Here is a 23,633-nt window from a genome sequence, read left to right as displayed (position 1 = left end):
CTTACAGTGAAGGGCAGGCATTCATTTCAAGTACAGAAGAAAGTCGGGAGGGGAGGACCACAGGAAGAGACAGAAGAGAGGAGGCTATTTTACATGATTAAGGGTGGGCCACAGACAGTTGAATAAGACTTTAAACATGATAGGAAAGCATCCAACAGGAAAGTGTGATTATTGTTAGCCAGGGAATAGACAGTGGAGCATGTACTGATACAGTGTGGATGGTATGAGAAGGAAAGAGAGAGGATGAGATCCAGGATGATGGAGAAGGGGATACAGGAAATGAGTTTAAAGAGTATACTGACTAGAACGTCATTAGATTAAAAATATATATATATATTTGAGACTAAGGGAAACGTGCTGCCACGTAGGATTTATTTTCTCCCCGTCTCTGGCCCTCACTCCAGTACAGTAGGTGGTAGTAATGCACCATGACAATAAATGCCAACCGCCGATAAACTCCACGGAAGAAGAAGAAAACTCACGTGTTCAGTGCAGCAGATGAGCTTCGTACCCAATCAGACAACAGGTCACCGAGGGTAAAGTCGTCCCTCTCGCTGTCTTTGAGAAGCGTCTCCCGAATTTAAAACCTTGGTTACTTGGAAACAATGAGCAAGGGGGAAAACTATCAATGTAACGTAATACACAACGGCCACGTTAGAACAGCATCAATACGGTATAAACATTTAGCTTTTTCAATGAGGCATGTCATAATAGTTTAACACAGATATTTAGCGTCTTCGTTTTGGATTATTTGCCTCAGGAAGAATTTGCTACCAACTGGAGAGGAATTGAACATCATGGACTGGTCAGACTAATTATTTTCCCACACTCTTCTGACACCATGCCAAATCGTCAAAAGAAAATTATATTCTCTGTCGCCGGTGTGTTGAGTTTCGGTTGCGTCCTTATTGTTGCGGCCGCGATGGGGTCGCAATTTTGGGTCCAGGGGACTATGCTGTGTACAACCGGGGCGCAGCTTGTAAATGCCACAGGACAAGAGCTTGATAAATTTGTCGGTAGGGTTAACTATGGTCTCTTTCACGGACAGACAGTGAAGCAATGTGGACTTGGTGGAAGACCCTTCAGATTTTCATGTGAGTAGAAGTCCATGTGAATTGCATGAGAAGTTTGTGAAACACTGGTTTTAAAGATTACTGCTGGGTTGAAACATCATGTTCTCATTTGAGCATCTATTATGAAAAGTGAATAACAATGAGTCAAGAGGTTACCCACTCCATTAATAATTCAAATGACTATAGATAGACTACACCCTGTTTTAATTGAGTCCTATCCCTGTGACTTAAGGATCTATTTGATTAAATCAAATGTGATGTTTAGCATTAATTCGCTTGGCAGGATTGGCACAATATAAAGCCTACTTATAGACTGTAAAAAAAATCACCTTTACAATAAAGTATACTGAACAAAAATCTAAATACAACAGTCAACAATTAACGATTTTACTGAGTTACAGTTCATATAAGGAACTCAGTCCATTGAAATTAATTCATTATGCCCTAATCTATGGATTTCACATGACTGGGCAGGGGCGCAGCCGCGGGTGGGCCTGGGAGGGCATAGGCCCACCCACTGGTACCGAGTAAATGTGCGGGGGTACAAGTTAGTCAAGGTAATTTGTACATGTAGGTAGGGTTAAAGTTACTTATGCATAGATAATAAACAGCAAGTAGCAGCAGTGTAAAAAACAGAGGGGGGGGGGGGGGGGGCGTGTGTCAATGTAAATAGTCCAGGTGGCCATTTGATTAATTGTTCAGGAGTCTTATGGCTTGGGGTAGAAGCTGTTAAGGAGCGCTTTGGACCTAGACTTGGTGCTCCGGTACCGCTTGCCGTGCAGTAGCAGAGAGAAGTCTATGACTAGGGTGGCTGGAGTCTTTGAACATTTCTTGGGCCTTCCTCTGACACGGCCTGGAATATACAGTACCAGTCAAAAGTTTGGACACACCTACTCATTCAAGGTTTTTATTTTATTTTAACTATTGTTCTACTAAATAATTTTGCACGCCCAATTTTTCAGTTTTTGATTTGTTAAAAAAGTTTGAAATATCCGATAAATGTCGTTCCACTTCATGATTGTGTCCCACTTGTTGTTGATTCTTCACAAAAAAATACAGTTTTATATCTTTATGTTTGAAGCCTGAAATGTGGCAAAAGGTCGCAAAGTTCAAGGGGGCCGAATACTTTCGCAAGGCACTTTACATACATACATACACACACACACACACACAGTGGGCTCCAAAATTACTTTTGTTTCTGGTAATGCAGAAACAAAATACTTAAAAAATATATAAACAATATAATTATAGAGAAACTCAAAATACCAACATGTGAGAAATACTGTACTTTGTTCATGTTTAAATGGAACCAACCAAAATCATACATTTATTTAATACATTTTACCAAAATTAAGGTTTCATAATTATTGGCACTCCTCATTTAGTACTTAATGCAAATCACCTCTGGCAAGGATAACAGCATGGAGTATTTTCCTGTAATGCTTGACAAGGTTAAGGAACACATTTGGAGGGATTTTGAACCCTTTCAAGATCCTTCACATTCTTGGGTTTGCGCTCATCAACTGCCCTCTTCAACTCAGCCCACAGGTTTTCGATTGGATTGAGGTCCTGCGACTGAGATGGCCATGGTAGAACATTGATTTTGTTGTCACTGAACCTTTTCTGTGTGGCTCTTGAGGTATGTTTTTTGTCATTGTCTTGTTGGAAAGTCCACCTATGGCCAGGTCCCAGCCTTCTGGCAGAGGCAACCAGATTGTCAGCCAAAATTGCCTGATACTTGGTGGAATTCATTATGTCATCCATCGTAACCAGTGCCCCTGGACCTTTGGAATGAAAACCTCCCCAAAACATCACCGACCCACCACCATATTTCACCATGTGTATGAGGTGCCTCTCCTTGTATGCATCTCTGTTTCGACGCCAAACATGCCGATGCCGTATCTGACCAAAGCACCTACTCCCAGTCATAATTTAAATTATGTTAAATTACGCTTGCATCTGTGTCTTGGGGTCAGAAAGGGCTTTCTTCTGGCAACCCTTCCGAAGAGCCTGTGGTTGTGGAGGTGGCGTCTGATGGTGCTTTTTGAAACCTGGTGACCCCAAGACACCACCAAGGCCTGCAATTCTTTCACAGTGATTCTTGGGGATTTTTTTGCTTCTCTCAACATCCTCCCTATCCTGGGGGGGGGCAAAATGCATTTGCGTCCTCTACCCGTGAGGTTTTCAACTGTTCCATATCTTTTGATTTTTTAAATATTTTACCTGACAGTGCTCAATTGTTTGGATCTTCTTGTAGCCATTACCAGATTTATGAAGGTCTACGACCATCTGTCTCTTTTGAACTGCCAGTTCTTTTGTTTTCTTCATAGAGTTGGATAAAAAGGAATATTGCATGCGTGTTACCTCATTTTTATATCCTAGTGAAACAGGAAGTGATGTAATGGCTCAATGTAGTTCCTTAAGACTTAGATAAACTTAAATACGTAGAATTTAATTCCTGGTTTAAGTTTGGTAGATTTTATTTACAATCTTTAAGGGTGCCATTAACTGTGACGCCTTGATTTGGAGGACATGGATTTTTAATTAAATCAGTAAATGATTTTGGTGGCTTCCATTGAAACATTAATAAAGTACAGTATTCCTCACATGTTGGTATTTTCAGTTTATCTCTAATTATATTGTTTATATTTTTTACGGAACTCGGTATTGAGTGTTGCTACCGAAGACAGACAATTTTTTTATGCACTTCAGTACCTCGACGGTCCCGTTCTTTGAGCTTGTGTGACCTACCACTTTCCGGTTGAGCCGTTGTTGCTCCAAGACATTTCCACTTCACAATAACAGCACTTACAGTTGACCGGGGCAGCTCTAGCAGGGCAGAAATTTGACAACTGACGTGTTGGAAAGGTGGCATCCGATGATGGTGCCATGTTGAAAGTCACTAAGCTCTTCAGTAAGAATATTCTACTGCCAATGTTTATCTATAGAGTTTGTATGTTTGACTTTATACACCTGTCAGCAACGGGTGAGGCTAAACTAGCCGAATCCACTAATTTGAAGGGGTGTCCACATACCTTTGTATATATAGTTTATTTGGCTATATCCATTATAATGATCCTGATAAATTAATTTACCTAGCTCAGAGAAGCTGTCCGTCTAGTCACGTTTATATGCATGGCACGGTGGAAATCGCAAAAAAAAAAACTGTTCCACAGGTCGGAGAGGCAGACAGAAAAGTTTAGACAAACCCAAACATGTCTTTTTTTTACTCCCCAACGGGATCAGGAGGGGCGAAGTTGGAGTCATGCGTCTTCCGAAACATGACCCACCTAACTGCGCTCCTTAACACCCTCCAGCTTAACCCAGAAGCACCAATGTGTCGAAGGAAACACTTTTCAACACAAGAAGTCACTAGGGCGCAATTAGCAAAGTAAAGCACCTACAGCAAAACCCGGACGACGCTGGGCCAACTGTGCCATCACGGCCGGTTGTGGCATAGCCCGGGAATGAACCCGGGTCTGTAGTAATGCCTCTAGCACTGCGATGCAATTCCTTAGACTGCTGTGCCACTCGGGAGGCCCCCCCCAAACCAAACATTTTATAAAAGTACAGAATTCAAAATGGTAGTTGGGGGAAACATTGTAAAGTTATACGTCTTTGAAATGTGATCAACTTGTTAACCCACTTCAGAGACAAGTAGGAGAAAATGCACTTTAATAATTTCCACACTGGAGAGCTCAACTTTGTTTATGCCCGTTCGGCATTGTCCACATCCGCTTAAGCCTTAGCCCCACCTATCTCTTTAAGAATTCCCGTGTTATTGCATGAGTCCGCATGGCATTGCCCTCCAGAAAGTAGTCTCTCTATTATCCGATTGTCACTAGTTAAGTCATCAATTGTAGAAAGGGACAGGGTTTTATGTTCTTTAAATACGATTTTAAACCTAGCCACACTGCTAACCTTATGCCTAAACTTAAACTAATACCAAAAAGCAATTATTTTCCAATTTTTAAGATTATAGACCATTTTGACTTTGTCACTGTGCTGTCTAGTGGAAACCCTATTATCCCCCTCCATTATTTCAGCCGATCATGGATCCTGCATTTCTTTTTCTCTAAAAAGCTCAGTGCTCTCTTCTTGGCTAAACTAGACTAGTAATTTAAATGTTTTATTCATATTTACAGATCCCATATAAGTTTGTAATTAAGTCATGTGAAAGTTGACATGTTCAAGAAGGCATTTCTGGGAAAAATAAATACAAAATCTAATGGTCCTACTGTGTAGGAAATGGCATCAAATGCCTACGATCCTGAATCTGGTCACAAATGCTAGCCTAGTGGCATGAGGAAATATTGTCTAAACACTTTTTTTCCAGGGGAGATTAAGTTTATAGATTGACTGGCTGGGCTGTGGGATAAATCTAATGGAACTGTTAACAGGCATTACCTGGAGGATGTGGCATTGTTGTGCTATAACTCCCTACTATCAACCAATCAGAATCCTAGATCCAAGCAACCTGTTTTATGATAATAGATTTACAGGCTGCGAAGATGTATAACGCTGCTGTAAAATTGACCTCTGTTCAAGGTATTGGGAAATTGATTGAACAGTCACATCTCTAATGAGACTAGACTAGGCTACACATACAGTCATGGAGCCCTGATGACCACGTGTAAATGCGCACGTAGCCTACCCTCGGTGGTAGAAATACCTTAAACTTCATATTTATCATCTACAGCACTACCCCCACCATTAATGTATGTGAAAACTGCATATTTCTATGTTTTTTTAGTAAAACAGATAGTGGAAATGTGTTTGACATTACTTTACTTTGCCAACTCATAGTTGGTTCAAATCAGAAATGTTTTATTTTTATCTGGCGTTCATCTTTTTGACTATAAATCCACCGTTTTCACATGCTGGAGATGATTCATTTGAAGTTGACACATTTTGGAATGTCAGCAGAACATTATTTAGTGCTAACAACAAACTCAAATCAAACAAAGCGATAGGAGAAATGTAAATGGAGTAAAGAAAACCCTTTATCAAAATCATGTAGGCTAGCCTTACAGGGGAAACCCAACTGCCTTCAACTAGGTTAATTGGCCATTCATAAGAGGGCATCTCTTATAACTCAGCAGTACATGTTTTGAGGTTGCAGTAACAAGAATCCTACACAAGCACAGTGGACTGAATCTTTATTGGACCATGACACATGCATCATCAGCAACTGTTCACTAATGAGATTTGGCACACACACACATTATCTTTTCGCTTGACCCGGCAGGCTTACTAACCATTATGATGGCTTTTTATATGAACAAAAAAGTATTTGTTCTCTGATGGTTTGCGCCATCTGCCTTTATACAAATAGAACACAGAGACTCATGCATGTGTTTCATCATGTGAAAGTTGTGGGGGGGGGAAATACTATTTACTGTTTAATAACTGTAGAACATTCCCACACCTCTCCATATTGTCTCTCTCCTTGTAGTTTTTCCGAACTTGGTGGACGTCATCCCAGCCAGTCTTCATGTCACTGTGATCTTCTTCTGCGGAGTTCTCATCCTCTTCTCCTCTGTGGCCACAGGCTTCTTTGTGTACAACGCCTTTGGTAGTCCCTACGAGACTCTGCACGGAGCCCTGGGACTCTACCTCTGGAACTTCGTCTGTTGTAAGCACACACAAAAATAGCATCTTAACCTTTTTCTTTCTAGAGTGGTATCCTTCACAGGGTAGCCGAATAACCTTCTAAGTTGTGAACAAGCAGCCTACCATATGAACATTGGCTAAGCACAAGCCCCCATACTTTGCAACATAAGCACAAAACACACTGCTCACATCACAGGTAAACAGCTCTATTACACACATGCATTCCAACTTCAGATATAAATAGCTCGCTGTAGGCTAAACAGGAGCCATGTTTATTGGTTCTAACGTGGCATTTTTCCTGATGTTGGACACATTTTTAGACAGGTGTACACAATTAAAAGACTCCTTGTGATCTGATTGTATCAGCTCTTCCTGACCACCTCTGAAGGTAGTCAGGCACACATTGTGTCTGGATATATTACAATTGTAGACGGATCTAGTGAGACAATTTAAATAATCATTATCCCGCCCTCTAAAATCATTGAAAGGTGGGTCCATTGTGTCTTTAAATAAATTAAGAAATATTATTTGGAAAGAAAATCTCAAATAATGTGCATACAGCAAGGGACCAATAATTCTGAAAATGTGGGCCCAATCTGAATGTGGACAAGATCAGAATGCATGTTAGCCCTATGTATAAACGGGGCGATAGAGCAGTGGTTCTCAACCAGGAGTACTAGTACCCTTGGGGGTACTTGGCCTATACACTGGGTACTTGAGAAGACTCATGCTGGTACAGTAACCAAAAAAGGTTGAGAACCACTGCTATAGAGAACATGATTGGGGTCCAACAAAGGTGTCCTTCAACACTTAGTTATAAGTGCATATCAGAGTCATTCAAACACAACAGCCAAGTCATGAGTGGTTGGCTGTACGTTATTGAGAAAAGGATCCACTTCCCTATTGCCTTTTTCAGCTTTAAAACCAGTATCCAGTAGCCTACCATCTCATCAGGAGACAGTGGGCTACTTGACCTCCCATCCAAATAATGGCACAAATTAAGAAAAACTGCACCAGAGTTAAAGGATATTTCTCAGTTATCTGGAACCGATGCCCTACCTTAGGGGGCCTATTCAATCAAAACTGCTTGCCAGGTTTACACTAGAATGCAAGTTTGGATTCATCTAATCAATGAACCTATTTTTACGATTATGTGAAAGATGTCACCATGTTAATTAAAATCTCTCGCTGCAGTGAATGACCTATGCTTAATTGTTTTGGTAACCTTTTAGTGATTGCAACTACTGTAGCATTAACATATTTCCTTTTAATGTGGTGATGGAGGGAAAAGGTATTCTGCCTTATAGGAACGTGTTTACAGTAACTGATCATTTGGATGCCTTTGACTTCTTATTTGAACTCCCAGTGTTGTCAACTGTAATAGTATAACATTGTGTGCCTGTCTGTCTGCCTGACCTTCTGAACAGGCCTCTGCAGCTGCCTGGTGATGATTCTGTTTGCCTCCGAGGTGAAGCTCCACCGGCTGTCTGACCAGATCGCCAACTTCAACGAGGGCACGTTTATGTACAAGACGCACACAGAACAATTCGACCACTCCTTCTGGCTCATCTTCCTCACCTTCCTCGTCCATGGCCTTAACATCCTACTGATCCGTGTGGCCGGGATCCAGTTCCCCTTCCAGGAGGCCAAAGAGTCGAATGTCAACACTGGGGCATCAGATCTCATGTACTGACCAGGGCTTTTGTTTGTTTTTGTGGCCGCTGACTGCCCCTCCCCCACTCTAGTGACACTGAGCCTCGGCTATTGGCATGTCTCAATGGGAGACTTGGGGCCATAGCTCCTTGGTGCCCATGTGCTGTTGTAAGGTCCAAGAAAATGTGACCGTCCTAAGCCACTTCTTTTCTCCTTCCCATGACGAGCTGTCAGTCCTTCAGACGACAACCGGAGAAGTCTCCCTGGCCACCTCTGTTAGGGACGCTGTTTTGAATCTTGGAGGGGAGGGGTCTTGTTTTTCTTTCCATCGTGTCATTAATTGGTGATATCTCGTTAGGCGGTGGGCCAATTAAAGGCCAGGATTTTACTCTGCTATAGAAAAGCAGAGACTTGTTTGGTTCCACTCCTTTTATCAGGTTTTTCCAAGAATTGGCAGTCCCTCCCTTGGCAGTCCGAAGTTTTATCAATGAAGGGGGACTGTTAAACAGTATGTGATGATTGATTGACCAGAATAGGTACCATGTGTGTTTAGCCTTTCATTAGTGCCCCCAAAATGTATTGAAAGACCACAACTGTACAACTTAAACAGAGCCGTTTCTCTATCCCTTGTGCTTCATATTGGTTTTTACTTACATATTTAGAAATCCTAGAGGTCGCTTCATTGTTTAGTTAGATTATGTATTCAGAATCATGTGATTTGCCAATTTGAATGATTTTAATGATGATCATTCCTAATACAACATTTTATTTTATGTGTAGAGCTTTTTAGATTTGCTCTAGATTTATATTCTGTTGGTGTAAGTCTGACATTCTGACCACACTGACCTCGCATGCGCGAGCGTTGCAAAATAAATTTCAACATACGTTATTCAATTATTGCACCCACTGCTCACGCATGCCTGCATTGCCAAGGGATAAAATAGAAGTCAGTTCTATTTGTGACACCGATCGCAGTGCAAGTCCTGCATCTCCCATCTCCTCATTGGTTTATAGAAGCAGATACCCACGTGCCATCTCCTCATTGGTTATACCCACGTGGGTGATTGAAAGATGAGCTGAGTTCGGTCTTTCGTCGTGGTAACTGAGATGCCAATCAGCATATAAAGTCCAAAGAAGAAAAGGCCTGGAAGGAGGAAAGATGACTAGAAACGATTCGGTTGACCGTTTTGTGTGTGGATTAATTGTCGGAGTAAGAGGACCTTGTCCATTTCAGGTAAAATAACAACTCAACGTTTATATCCCAGGTCAAATTAGCTAGCAACCGCAAGCTAGCTAAAAATGATAAAATAGCAAGCTAAATTGCCATAAATGTTTAATGCTTTTCGACCTGTCCCCAAAATAATATAATTGGTTGAGTTTGTTTTGATATTTTAACCTGCAGAGTTCCTCTTTAACCAGCAGAGTTCCTAGGTCCAGTGTCTGTTATTTTTCCCATCTTAATCTTTTCTTTTTATTGGCCAGTCTGAGATATGGCTTTTTCTTTGCAACTCTGCCTAGAAGCCAGCATCCCAGAGTCGCCTCTTCACTGTTGACGTTGAGACTGGTGTTTTGCTGGTACAATTGAATGAAGCTGCCAGTTGAGGACTTTTGAGGCTTCTGTTTCTCAAACTAGACACGAATGTACTTGTCCTCTTGCACAGTTGTCCATCGAGGCCTCCCTCTCTTTCTATTCTGGTTAGGGCCAGTTTGTGCTGTTCTGTGAAGGGAGTAGTACACAGCGTTGTACGAGATCTTCAGTTTCTTGGCAATTTCTCTCATTTCTCACCTTCATTTCTCAGAACAAGAATAGACTGCGTTTCAGAAGAAAGGTCTTTGTTTCTGGCTATTTTGAGCCTGTAATCGAACCTACAAATGCTGATGCTCAACTAGTCTAAATTAGGCCAGTTTTATTGCTTCTTTAATCAGGACAACAGTTTTAATCTGTGCAAAAATAATTGCAAAAGGATTTTCTAATGATCAGTTAGCTAATCCAAGTTTATCATTTTAAAAGGCTAACACAACGTGCCATTGGAACACAGGAGTGATGGTTGCTGATAATGGGCCTCTGTACGCCTATGTAGATATTCCATTAAATCAGCCGTTTCCATCTACAATAGTAATTTACAACATTAACAATGTCTGCACTGTATTTCTGATCAATTTGATGTTATTTTAATGGACAATTAAAAAAAAAAATTAAACAAGGACATTTCAAAGTGACCCCAAACATTTGAACGGTAGTGTAGTTATTACCTCGAAAAACCTGTACCCCCGCACATTGACAATTCTTTACTTAACACTTTTTCTTAACTGCATTGTTGGTTAAGGGCCTGTAAGTAAGCATTTCACTGTAAGGTGGTAAATTAAATTGATTGGACATGATTTGGAAAGGCACACACCTGTCCATATAAGGTCCCACAGTTAACAGTGCATGTCAGAGCAAAAAACAAGCCATGAGGTCGAAGGAATTGTCCGTACAGCTCCGAGACAGAAGAAGTTTGGAACCACCAAGACTCTTCCTAGAGCTGGCTGCTGGGCCTAACTGAGCAATCAGGGGAGAAGGACATTGGTCAGGGAGGTGACCAAGATGCTGATGGTCACTCTGACAGAGCTCCTCTGTGGAGATGGGAGAAACTTCCAGAAGGACAACCATCTCTGCAGCACTCCAACAATCCAGTATTTTTGGTAGAGTGGCCAGACGGAAGAAACTCCTAGGTACTGCGGTTGAAAATTAGCCGGTTGGCTAAAACCGGCACTTTTACTGAAATGTTGATTAATGTGCACTGTCCCTGTAAAAATAAACTCAAACTCAAAGGCAAAGGCAAATGACAGAAATCTGGTGGTACACTTGGAGTTTGCCAAAGGTCTGATGAACCCAAGATTGAACTATTTGGCCTGAATACCAAGCGTCACGTCTGGAGGAAACCTGGCACCATCCCTACGGTGAAGCATAGTGGTGGCAGCATCATGCTGTGGGGATATTTTTCAGCGGGAGGGATTGGGAGACTAGTCAGGATTGAGAGGAAACATGAACGGAACAAAGTACTGAGAGATCCTTCATGAAAACCTGCTCAGGACCGCAGACTGGGGCAAAGGTTCCTCTTTCAACAGGACAACGACCCTAAGCACACAGCCAAGAGAACGCAGGAGTGGCTTCGGGAAAAGTCTCTGATTGTCCTTGAGTGGCACAGCCAGAGCCTGGACTTGAACCCGAGCAAACATCTCTGGAGAGACCTGAAAATAGTTGTGAAGTGACGCTCCCCATCCAACCTGATAAAGCTTGAGAGTATTTGTAGAGAAGAATGGAAGAAACTCCCCAAATACAGGTGTGCCAGGCTTGTAGCATCAGACCAAAGAAGACTTGAGGCTGTAATCACTGCCAAAGGTGCTTCAACAAAGTACTGAGTAAAGGGTCTTAAATACATGTGATATTTCCTTTTTATTTTTTATAAATTTGCAAAAATTTCTATACCTGTATTTTCTTTGTCATTATGGGTTATTGTGTGTAGATTGATGAAGAAAAAACACAATCCATTTTAGAATAAGGCTGTAACATAACAAAACGTGGAAAGAGTCAAGGGGTCTGAATTAGAGGTCGACCGATTTTATGATTTTTCAACACCAATACCGATTATTGGTGGACAGATTTATATTTGTAATAATGACAATTACAACAATACTGAATTAACCCTTTTATTTTAACTTAATACATAAATCAAATCTATTTAGTCTCACATAAATAATGAAACATGTTGAATTTAGTTTAAATAATGCAAAAACAGTGTTGGAGAAGAAAGTAAAAGTGTAAAAAAAGCTAATGTTTTAAGTTTCTTGCTCAGAACATGAGAACATATGACATCTGGTGGTTCAATATTCCCAGTTAAGAAGTTTTAGGTTGTAGTTATTATAGGAATTAATAGATTCTCTCTCTATATACCATTTGCATTTCATATATCTTTGACTATTTGATGTTCTTATAGGCACTTTAGTATTGCCAGGCTAATCTCGGGAGTTGATAGGCTTGAAGTCATAAACAGCACTGTGCTTCAAGCATTGCAAAGAGCTGCTGGCAAACGCAGTAAAGTGCTGTTTGAATTCATGCTTATGAGCCTGCTGCTGCCTACCACCGCTCAGACTGCTCTATCAAATGTCAAATCATAGACTTAATAATAATATAATAAACACAGAAATAACGGCCTTTGGTCATTAATATGGTAAAATCCGGAAACTTTCATTTCGAAAATAAAACGTTTATTCTTTCAGTGAAATACGGAACCATTCTGTATTTTATCTAACGGGTGGCAACCCTAAGTCTAAATATTGCTGTTACATTGCACAACCTTCGATGTTATGTCAGAATTATGTAAAATTCGGGCAAATTAATTACGGGTTTGTTAGGAAGAAACACAGTTCGTGAAGAGCCAGGCGGCCCAAACGGTTTCATATACCCTGACTCTGCTTGTACTGAACGCAAGAGAAGTGACACAATTTCCCTAGTTAATATTGCCTGCTAACATGCATTTATTTTAACTAAATATGCAGGTTTAAAAATATATACTTCTGTATATTGATTTTAAGGCATTGATGTTCATGGTTAGGTACATTTGTGCAACGAATGTGCTTTTTTCGCAAATGTGCTTTTAAATCATCACCCGTTTGGAAAAGTTGAAGTAGGCCGTGATTCGATGATAAATTAAGACACTGCATTTATTATATGCAACGCAGGACAAGCTAGTTAACCTAGTAATATCATCAACCATGTGTAGTTAACTAGTGATTATGTGAAGATGCGATCTAGTAACTTTACTTGGCTCATTGCACCCACAAGGTCCTTTTGACGGTGCACTCGCGTAACAGGTGGTCAGCCTGCCACGCAGTTTCCTCATGGATTGCAACGTAATCGGCGTCCAAATAGGCCAATTACTGATTGTAATGAAAACTTGAAATCGGCCCTAATTAATCGGCCATGCAGACCTCTAGTCTGAATTCCGAATGCACTGTGTATGTTTTTAAACGTAAAATCCATATAAATCCAAATGCCTAAGTATTTATATGCAGGCACATGTTCGATTGGAGAACCATCTAATGAGTGAATATGTATTCCATCTAATGAGTGAATATGTATTTCATCTGAAACATTCTTACGAGAGTTTGAAAACATGTATTTTGTGCTTAATACAGGCAAAACAAGTTTTAAATTAGGAAGGGATTTCTGCATCGCTATCAAATCTGACTGTAGTTTTGACACAGCCAGATCGACAGTTGGGGCAATAGCTTACATAATATTATCATCTACATATAGATTTATTTATAGATTGACCAATGGTGTTTATATAAATAGTGAAGAGAATCGGTCCCAAAATCTATCCGTGGTACACCTTTACATACATTAAGAAATTCAGACTTAAGTTCTGTCACGAAGATAATCCTGAAACCATGAACAGGCATCAGAGCTCAGGCCTATCGAGGACAACTTATTCAATAAAATAGCATGATCAACAGTATCAAAATCTTTTGACAGGTCTACAAACAAAGCAGCACATTTGATTTTAGTGTCTACAGCATTGAAAAGATCATTAAGACCTAAGTGGCTGCTGTAATAGTGCTATGCCCAGGCCTAAACCCTGATTGGTTTACATTCTAAATACATTTCTCAGATAAAAAAGAGCAAAGTTGTACATTTACCAAGGATTCAAGAATCTTAGCTTGACAAGGAAGCCTTGAAATGGGGCAATCTTTATTAAGATCACTACAATCCGCACCCTTATGGAGTGGCAGCACAAGAGATGATTTCCATAATTTTTGAATATTTCCTGATAAATGTTAAACAAAAAATGTGAGTTATTGTTCATCATTGTTGGCTCAATGGCGCTGCACACTTAAGCAGACCAGGATCTAATTAGTCGGCCCGTGTGTATTTTTTGTCCTCTATTGCTAGCAAAGCATCCCGGACTTATTTTTCTGTAAATAACCTAAAAGAAAAGCTTTGACTATAATTTCTCTGATCATTCAGCAAGTTTTCTCAGCATCCATACCAAAATCATTGAATAGACTTAGAAGTTCTGTCAAAGAGCTGAGATGAGTTTTCCAGAATTTTGCCAGGTTCCCAATACAATCCGAAAGAGTGGTTACATAAGTCAGATTTGGCCTTTCTGACTTGTCTTAAACAATGATTCCTCAGTTGCTTAAATGCTTGCCAGTCTGGGCCTAAGCATGTGTTCCTGGCCTTGACCCAAGCATCATCTCTTTTATGAATGACTTCTGATAATTCCGGAGTGTACTAGGCATTCGATCTGCCTTTAACTCTACATCTTTTTGAAGGGAGCATGACTATCCACAATTGTATTAAAGGCATCTACAAAAAGGCTGAAGGCTACACCAGGTTCAAGGATAGCTGAAATACAATTAAGGTCACTAAAATAAAGATTCACTGAAGTATTTAAAAGGTCCTCTTCGTGATGACATGAAGCATAGATTTTTGTATTCTCACATCTCTTACTCAAACAACTGTACAATGGTCACTAATGTGTTGGGCGAATACACGTGTAGAAACATATTTATCTGGTGTATTTGTTCAAATAAGATCAGAGTACTTTGAATGATCTTTAGGGTTGGGCCGTGTAGGTTTAGGTTTACACGTCTTTTAGATTGTCTGAAGCCTGCATTTCCTAATCAATCACAATGTACAGTTTAAGTCGGAAGTTCACATACACTTAGGTTGGAGTCATTAAATCTCGTTTTTCAAGCACTCCACAAATGTCTTGTTAACAAACTATAGTTTTGGCAAGTCGGTTAGGACATCTACTTTTTCCAACAATTGTTTACAGACAGATTATTTCACTTATAACTCACTGTATCCAGTGGGTCAGAAGTTTACATACACTAAATTGACTGTTCCTTTAAACAGCTTGGAAAATTCCAGACAATGATGTCATGGCTTTAGAAGCTTCTGTTAGGCTAATTGACATCATTTTAGGCAATTGGAGGTGTACCTGTGGATGTATTTCAAGGCCTACCTTCAAACTCAGTGTCTCTTTGCTTGACATCATGGGAAAATCTAAAGAAATCAGCCAAGACCTCAGGGGAAAAAAATTGTGGACCTCCACAAGTCTGGTTCATCCTTGGGAGTGAATTCCAAACGCCTGAAGGTACCACATTCATCTATTCAAACAATCGTACGCAAGCATAAACACCATGGGACCACACAGCCGTCATACCGCTCAGGAAAGAGACACGTTCTGTCTCCTAGTGATGAACATACTTTGGTGCAAAAAGTGCAAATCAATCCCAGAACAACAGCAAAGGACCTTGTGAAGATCCTGGAGGAAACCGGTACAAAAGTATCTATATCCACAGTAAAACGAGTCCTATATCGACATAACCTGAAAGGCCGCTCAGCAAGGAAGAAGCCACTGCTCCAAAACTGCCATAAAAAAGCCAGACTATGGTTTGCAACTGCACATGGGGACAAATATCTTACTTTTTGGAGAAATGTCCTCTGGTCTGATGAAACCAAAATAGAACTGTTTGGACATAATGACCGTCGTTATGTTTGGAGGAAAAGGGGAGGCTTGCAAGCTGAAGAACACCGTCCCAACCATGAAGCACGGGGCTGGCAGCATCATGTTGCGGGGGTGCTTTGCTGCAGGAGGGACTGGTGCACTTCACAAAATAGATGGCATCATGAGGCAGGAAAATGATGTGGATATATTGAAGAAACATCTCAAGATATCAGTCAGGAAGTTAAACCTTGGTCGCAAATGGGTCTTCCAAATGGACAATGACCCCAAGCATACTTCCAAAGTTGTGGCAAACTGGCTTAAGGACAACAAAGTCAAGGTATTGGAGTGGCCCTCACACAGCCCTGACCTCCAATCCTATGGAAAATGTGTAGGCAGAACTGAAAAAAGCGCGTGCGAGCAAGGAGGCCTACAAACCTGACTCAGTTACACCAGCTCTGTCAGGAGGAATGGGTCAAAATTCACCCAACTTATTGTGGGAAGCTTGTGAAAGGCTACCCAAAATGTTTGTTAAACAATTTAAAGGCAATGCTACCAAATACTAATTGAGTATGTTAACTTCTGACCCACTGGGAATGTGATGAAAGAAATAAAAGCTGAAATAAATCCTCTCTACTATTATTCTGACATTTTCACATTCTTAAAATGAAGTGGTGATCCTAACTGACCTAAGATAGGGAATGTTTACTAGGATTAAATGTCAGGAATTGTGAAAAACGGAGTTTAAATGTATTTGGCTAAGGTGTATGTAAACTTCCGACTTAAACTGTAGATCACCCAGGATAATAAACTTCTGATTTAATATAAGAACACAAACTAGTTAACTCCTCGAGTGCACAAAGGTTAGACGAGGGAGGACGGTAGACCCCTAAAACAGTTCTAGATACATTTTTCCCCAGACAAAGGCTTAAAGATAGTAGGAAAAAACAAATGCAAGTGAAATGGATTTCAGTAGAGAGAAATAATTTTTTATATGAATGGCCACTCTACCACTACTACCTCGTCTGTCAGTGCTGAATACATTATAACCCTCTTAATATCAGAGCTCAAAATGTCCCCAGAGATCCAAGTTTCAGTCAATACCAGTATGACGATAGCGCTTAGGTAATACCTCCCGTCCTTTCTTGGTCTGTCTCTGAATCATTATTTTGACCCGGCCTTGAAATGTAAAGGCTCCTATATGGTTTTGGATGGAGTACATCATCTCTATATAGCATATTTTGTTTACAAAATTGTCAATAAAAGTTATGCCATCAGTAGTCTTTAAGCCAGATATGAAGAGCATGCTGAACCTTTCAGGGGTGTTGATCAGCTCAATAATATAATATTCATTAGCTCTGATTTACCCTTTTTGACGACAGGCCTTTTCTGAGCCTCCTTGAGAACCGACGGGAGATGGGGGGGCGGAGGACCCACGTCATCAATAGAAGCCCTCTGAGCGGGGAGAGGACCTTGAGCCTCGAGGCCTGATGTGAGAGGGAGCCAGAGGGTATGGGCCAGTGGTATGGGCCTGAGCTGGACCCTCAGGAGACAGGGTAGTGCAGGAATCTCTGGAAGCAGGATGGGATCCCCCAAAGCCATTTCAGCCCCATTCACCAAAGGCCGCTACCTTGTTGTGTTTACGGTTTGTGATGTGCCTCCACTGGGATGCAGAATAAGTAACGGCAGCATCCGCCAGCTCCTCATAAAGTGTCCTTGATCTTTTATTTTCCAGGGGGTGGGGGGGGATAGGATGGGAAGGGCGGGTGAGATGGGAGGGGAGCGGTGACTTCATTTGGGAGGGGTCTCTGTTGGGCAGCCTGGGCCAGGACTTGAAAAGGAAAAGCTTGTTTTTGAAAAAAATAAAAAATAATTGTGCATTAAAATAACATCAAATTGATCAGAAATACGGTGTAGACATTGTTAATGTTGTAAATGACTATTGTAGCTGGAAACTGATTTTTAATGGAATATCTACATAGGCATAGGCCCATTATCAGCAACCTTCACTCCTGTGTTCCAATTTGCACGTTGTGTTAGCTCATCCAAGTTTATCATTTTAAAAGGCTAATTGATCATTAGAAAACCCTTTTGCAATTATGTTAGGACAGCTGAAAACTGTTGTCCTGATTTAAAGAAGTAATAAAACTGGCCTTTATGTAACCACGAGTACCTGCATTGTGCTCTGGTAAGGTATAGATGGAAGAGAATGCTCTGGACACAATTCTGCAGGTTGTCTCTATTTTATTGACTGCATGGAATGGGTACAAATATAAGGTTAATGCTGCCGTCTGGACTCCCATGCAAGTATATTTGCCTGATAAAAGACTGCTGAATGCCCGTAAGAAAATCGTCTGAAAACTCATGCTGTCTGTAGTCTAAAAAAGTAGTCTGATGTCAAGATGAATCCACATCCCTCAAAATTGGTTGCGTTGATCCAGTTATTGTAAACTCAGCAAAAAAATAAACGTTCTCTCATAAACTGCGTTTATTTTCAGCAAACTTAACATGTGTAAATATTTGTATGAACACAAGATTCAACAACCGAGACATAAACTGAACAAGTTCCACAGACATGTGACTAACAGGAATGGAATAATGTGTCCCTTAACAAATGGGGGATCAAAATCAAAAGTAACCGTCTATCTGGTGTGGGCACCAGCTCCATTAAGTACTGCAGTGCATCTCCTCCTCATGGACTACACCAGATTTGCCAGTTCTTGTTCTGAGATGTTACCCCACTCTTCCACCAAGGCACCTGCAAGTTCCCGGACATTTCTGGGGGGAATGGCCCTAGCCCTCACCCTCTGATCCAACAGGTCTCAGATGTGCTCAATGGGATTGAGATTCGTGCTCTTCGCTGGCCATGGCAGAACACTGACTGCCTTACAACAGGCCTACAAGCCCTCAGTCCAGCCTCTCTCAGCCTATTGCGGACAGTCTGAGCACTGATGGAGGGATTGTGCGTTCCTGGTGTAACTCGGGCAGTTGTTGTTGCCATCCTGTACCTGTCCCGCAGGTGTGATGTTCGAATGTACCGATCCTGTGCAGGTGTTGTTATGGGTGGTCTGCCACTGCGAGGACGATCAGCTGTCCGTCCTATCTCCCTGCAGTGCTGTCTTAGACGTCTCACAGTTCGGACATTGGAATATATTGCCCTGGCCACATCTGCAGTCCTCATGCCTCCTTGCAGCATGCCTAAGGCACGTTCACGCAGATGAGATGAGACCCTGGACATCTTTCTTTTGGTGTTTTTCAGAGTCAGTAGAAAGGCCTCTTTAGTGTCCTAAGTTTTCATAACTGTGACCTTAATTGCCTACCATCTGTAAACTGTTAGTGTCTTCACTAATTCATTAATTCCTCATGGTTCATTGAACAAGCATGGGAACAGTGTTTAAACTCTTTACAATGAAGATCTGTGAAGTTATTTGGATTTTTATGAATGATCTTTGAAAGACTGAAAAAGTGACATTTCTTTTTTTGCTGAGTATGCCCCTCAAACATGTGTAGATCTACAGTGCATTCAGAAAGTATTAAGACCCCTTGACTCTATCCACATGTTATTACATTACAGCCTTATTCTAAAATGGATTAAAATAAAACATAATAATAATAATACCTTAATTACATGTATTCAGACCCTTTGCTATGAGACCTGAAATTGAGCTCAGGTGCATCCTATTTCCATTAATCATCCTTAAGATGTTTCTAGAACTTGATTGGAGTCCACCTGTGGTAAATTAAATTGATTAGACATGATTTGAAAAGGCACACTGTCTATATAAGGTCCCACAGTTGACAGCGCATGTCAGAGCAAAAACCGAGCTCGGAGACCGGATTGTGTCAAGGCACAGATCTGGGGAATTGCACCAAAACATTTTTGCAGCATTGAATGTCCCCAAGAACACAGTGGCCTCTATCATTCTTAAATGGAAAACGTTTGGAACCACCAAGACTCTTCCTAGAGCTGGCCGCCCGGCCAAACTGAGCAATCGGGGAGAAGGGCCTTGGTCAGGAAGGTGACCAAGAACCCGATGGTCACTGTGATAGAGCTGCAGAGTTCCTCTGTGGAGATGGGATAACCTTCCAGAAGGACAACAATCTCTGCAGCACTCCACCAATCAGGCCTTTTTTGTAGATTGGCCAGACGGAACCACTCCTCAGTAAAAGGCACATGACAGCCCACTTGGAGTTTGCCAAAGTCTGATGTCTCAAGTCTGATGAAACCAATATCAGACTCTTTAGCCTGAATGGGAATTCCTACGGTGAAGCATGGTGGTTGTAGCATCATGTTGTGGAGATGTTTTTCAGCGGCGGGGACTGGGAGACAGGATTGAGGGAAAGATGAACGGAGCAAAGTACAGAGAGATGCTTGATGAAAACCTGATCAGGACCTCAACATGGCGCGAAAGATCACAGGACAACAAACCTAAGCACACAGCCAAGACAACGCAGGAGTGGCTTTGGAACAAGCCTCAATGTCCTTGAGTGGCCCAGCCAGAGCCCAGACTTGAACCCGATCACACATCTCTGGAGAGTCAATAGCTGTGCAGCGATGCTCCCCATCCAACCTGTCAGAGCTTGAGAGGATCTGCAGAGAAGAATGGGAGAAACTCCCCAAATACAGGTCTTGTAATCTTCTAGCATCATACCCAAGAAGACTCGGCTGTAATTTCTGCCAAAGGTGCTTCAACAAAGTACTGAAAAAAACTGTTTTTACCTTGTCATTATGGGGTATTGTGTGTAGATTCGTGAGGGGAAAATACAATTTAATCCATTTTAGAATAAGGCTATATCATAACAAAATGTGGAAAAAGTCAAGGGGTCTGAATACTTTCTGAATGCATTGTAGCTATATGCCCATTGCTGCTCAACCCCAAATGAATGAAAATATAAGCATAAAAAAGAATGTGGTGCTATTTTAATCCATTAATTTTGGATTGTGGGACATGGCTGCAGCTACAAAACAGATGGCCTCTGACGTGGACTTATCTCAACAGAAGAACACTTTTGAGCTCTGAAAACACACTTAGATTTTGGAGTATAACCTAATGTCCTTTTAACCATGGTAATTCAGCTAGGTATGACTAATAAAACTGATTACATGTTACATCTCAAGAAAATTGTTTAACTACACTGTACAAAAAATATAAACGCAACATGTAGAGTGTTAGTCCCATGTTTCATGATCTGAAATAAAAGATCCATACACAAAAAGATCCATACACAAAAAAGCTTTTCTCTCAAATTTTGTGCACACATTTGTTTACATTTCTGTTAGTGAGCATTTCTCCTTTGCCAAGATAATCCATCCACCTGACAGGTGTGGCATATCAGGAAGCAGATTAAACAGCATGATCATTACACAGGTGCACCTTGTGCTGGGGACAATCAAAGGCCACTTAAAAATGTGCAGCTTTGTCACACAACACAATGCCACAGATTTCTCAAGTTTTGAGAGAGCGTGCAATTGACATGCTGACTGCAGGAACACCAGAGCTGTTGAATGCTCATTTCTTTACCATAAGCCGTTTTAAGGAATTTGGCAGTACGTCCAACCAGCCTCACAACCGCAGACCACGTGTAAGGCATCCTGTAGGAGAGCGGTTTGCTGATGTCAACGTTGTGAACAGAGTGCCCCATGGCGGCGGTCGGTTTTGTTATGGGCAGGCATAAGCTATGGACAACGATGGCAATTTGAATGCACAGAAGTACTGTGAGATTCTGAGATCCATTTTTTTCAAGGTTCCTGTGACCAACAGATGCATATCTGTATTCCCAGTCATGTTTAGTCCATAGATTAGGGCCTAATGATTTTATTTCAATTGACTGATATCCTCATATGAACTGTAACTCAGTAAAATCGTAGAAATTGTTGCATGTTGCGTTTATATTTTTGTTCAGTATAAAACAAATCACTTCAATGTTTCGTGAAACTATAACACTGTACAGGTCCTGGTCAGCTTTCAAAGATGTCACACTGACTGTTTTCAAAACATCTGTTTAATTGTATAATTTAGCACAATTGTTTTATTGGGTTACAAAATGATCCATGTGATCATAAGGGATAATAAGGGATGAGGCAAATATGTTCCTTGTTGCAGTCACAAGTGCTTTGATAACAATGACTCATCATATTATAGATAATTTTTAACAATAATATTTCATTATGTTGTGCAGCTGCAGAAGTCCAGTGACTGGTTAGTTCATTCACTTAGAGGGGGGTAGTGACAGAGAAGTCTAACGTTTCCTTTTATACCCTTGGCAATCCTGTTTTGCTGAATGAATTTGAAAGATATAAGCATTATTATAACTTCTGGCTCGGTGAAAGATATCACCATATATAGTGTCCTTACTGTGGTGCTGCCTACACCATTCCACTCCACTGTAGTGACATGTAGCCTCTGGCTAGACGAGATGTTGCTATATTGCTTCCACCTATAGTCTAGTCACTGTGGTGCTACACCATTCCACTCCACTGTAGTGACGTGTACACCCCCTCCTCCCTGTCATTGTCCTGGCTTTCCCCTGATGAACACAGCAGGACTGTCTCTTCACATTGGACCCTAGACTGGCAATGGTCAGAATGTCGAGTCGTCCATGGAGATGCATACGGCCATGAAATGGTTGTGGAAACGGAGGGGGTCACCTGAGAGAAAGAGGATAGAGAGGTGATTCATAGAAAGACTGACACGTGACCATAGGTTCTGTTTTGTAGAGAATGATGGGCTGCCCAAGTTGGCAAGATCGGACAAAAAAAGCCACTGGCAAACTACTAGAATCATGCACTGAGCTGAGCTCAATCAAATTTGATCAATTAATCATAAATCAATGTGATTGAAGTATGGAGCTCACCTGGGTACACCAGGTATTCTCCCTCAAACTTCCCAGCCGAGGTGAGGTAGAAGCCTTGGCGAGCTCCAGTACCCTCTAAGAGACAATATAGTGCCGTCAGTGCCAGGCCACTTGATTAAGTCATGTGAATGGCCATGTCCCGTACAAATGCCTGTATTCGGCCTACTACTAGTCATCTGATGTGAGTAATGGACCCCCACACCATTATGTTTCTCAGTCATTACTCTCAGCAATGTGGTCTTCCTGTCCTCCAAGGCACTGTTCCTTAAAGCTATTCTCCAGTCCCGCATGGTACTGACACATTGCTCTGGATTCACCTCGGGATTCTGTAAGGATCAATTAAGCCAAACTGAGCGTGTAGGGCTTGAGGGGGAAGAAACTGGGTGTTCTGCCTAGGTTGTCGGGCCAGAGACCCCCGCCAGGGTCCCTATGATGCCCAGTTCACTGGCTGCATTCAAGTCGTCCACGCCCACAGAAGTTTATTCCGATGACCTGGCGGCTGTTCGCCATGCTTTCTCAACTCGCATCGTCTTTGGACAGTTTTCCTTGTCTTTGGCGAATCCATCGGACTGTGACATACCCGACCATGGGTTTTTGAATTAAATGTTCATGCACTGAACTGTCGCACACACTGGGTGGTGTCCACATGAGTTCTGATCTGGATGCGTATTGGCACATGCTGAAAAGCATAATAATCTAATGATTCCTTGGGTTGAAGCAGCTATTTGGAACAGTAGAATCAAGAGAAATGACACAACAGTCAAACACACAAACATCCCTAAAATATTTAGCATGCTTCCACCTATAGTCTAGTCACTGTGGTGCTACACCATTCCACTCCACTGTAGTGACGTGTATACCCCCTCCTCCCTGTCATTGTCCTGGCTTTCCCCTGATGCATGGGGGTGTAGTGTAAGTGTGGTGCAGTGTAAGTGTGGGA

At 41.4% G+C, this 23,633-nt stretch overlaps 1 protein-coding gene across 2 annotated transcripts; it reads left to right on the top strand.

The window, feature by feature from the left end:
• The first annotated feature begins 462 nt into the window (after positions 1-462).
• On the top strand, positions 463-9,241 carry clrn1 (clarin 1). Of its 2 annotated transcripts, none has more exons than XM_020470740.2 (3): positions 463-1,094; positions 6,625-6,708; positions 8,114-9,241. In XM_020470740.2, the coding sequence occupies exons 1-3, from the start codon at positions 842-844 to the stop codon at positions 8,377-8,379; spliced, it is 603 nt and encodes a 200-aa protein (XP_020326329.1). In that variant the 5' UTR covers positions 463-841; the 3' UTR covers positions 8,380-9,241. The 2 variants fall into 2 exon arrangements, with proteins under 2 accessions (XP_020326329.1, XP_020326328.1); XM_020470739.2 differs by having other exon boundaries at positions 486-1,094; positions 6,529-6,708.
• The last annotated feature ends 14,392 nt before the right edge of the window (positions 9,242-23,633 follow it).

This window comes from Oncorhynchus kisutch, linkage group LG19 (assembly GCF_002021735.2).
Source record: "Oncorhynchus kisutch isolate 150728-3 linkage group LG19, Okis_V2, whole genome shotgun sequence".
Classification (NCBI taxonomy): Eukaryota; Metazoa; Chordata; class Actinopteri; order Salmoniformes; family Salmonidae; genus Oncorhynchus; species Oncorhynchus kisutch.
Note: the sequence above shows the minus strand (reverse complement) of the source record. Positions and strands in the feature narration are given on the sequence as shown.

Coding starts and splice junctions, on each gene's coding strand:
- clrn1 (XM_020470739.2), top strand. CDS start 842: ATGCCAAATCGTCAAAAGAAAATTATATTCTCTGTCGCCGGTGTGTTG. Junction 1,095..6,528: donor AAGACCCTTCAGATTTTCAT/GTGAGTAGAAGT, acceptor CTCTCCTTGTAG/TTTTTCCGAACTTGGTGGAC. Junction 6,709..8,113: donor CCTCTGGAACTTCGTCTGTT/GTAAGCACACAC, acceptor CCTTCTGAACAG/GCCTCTGCAGCTGCCTGGTG.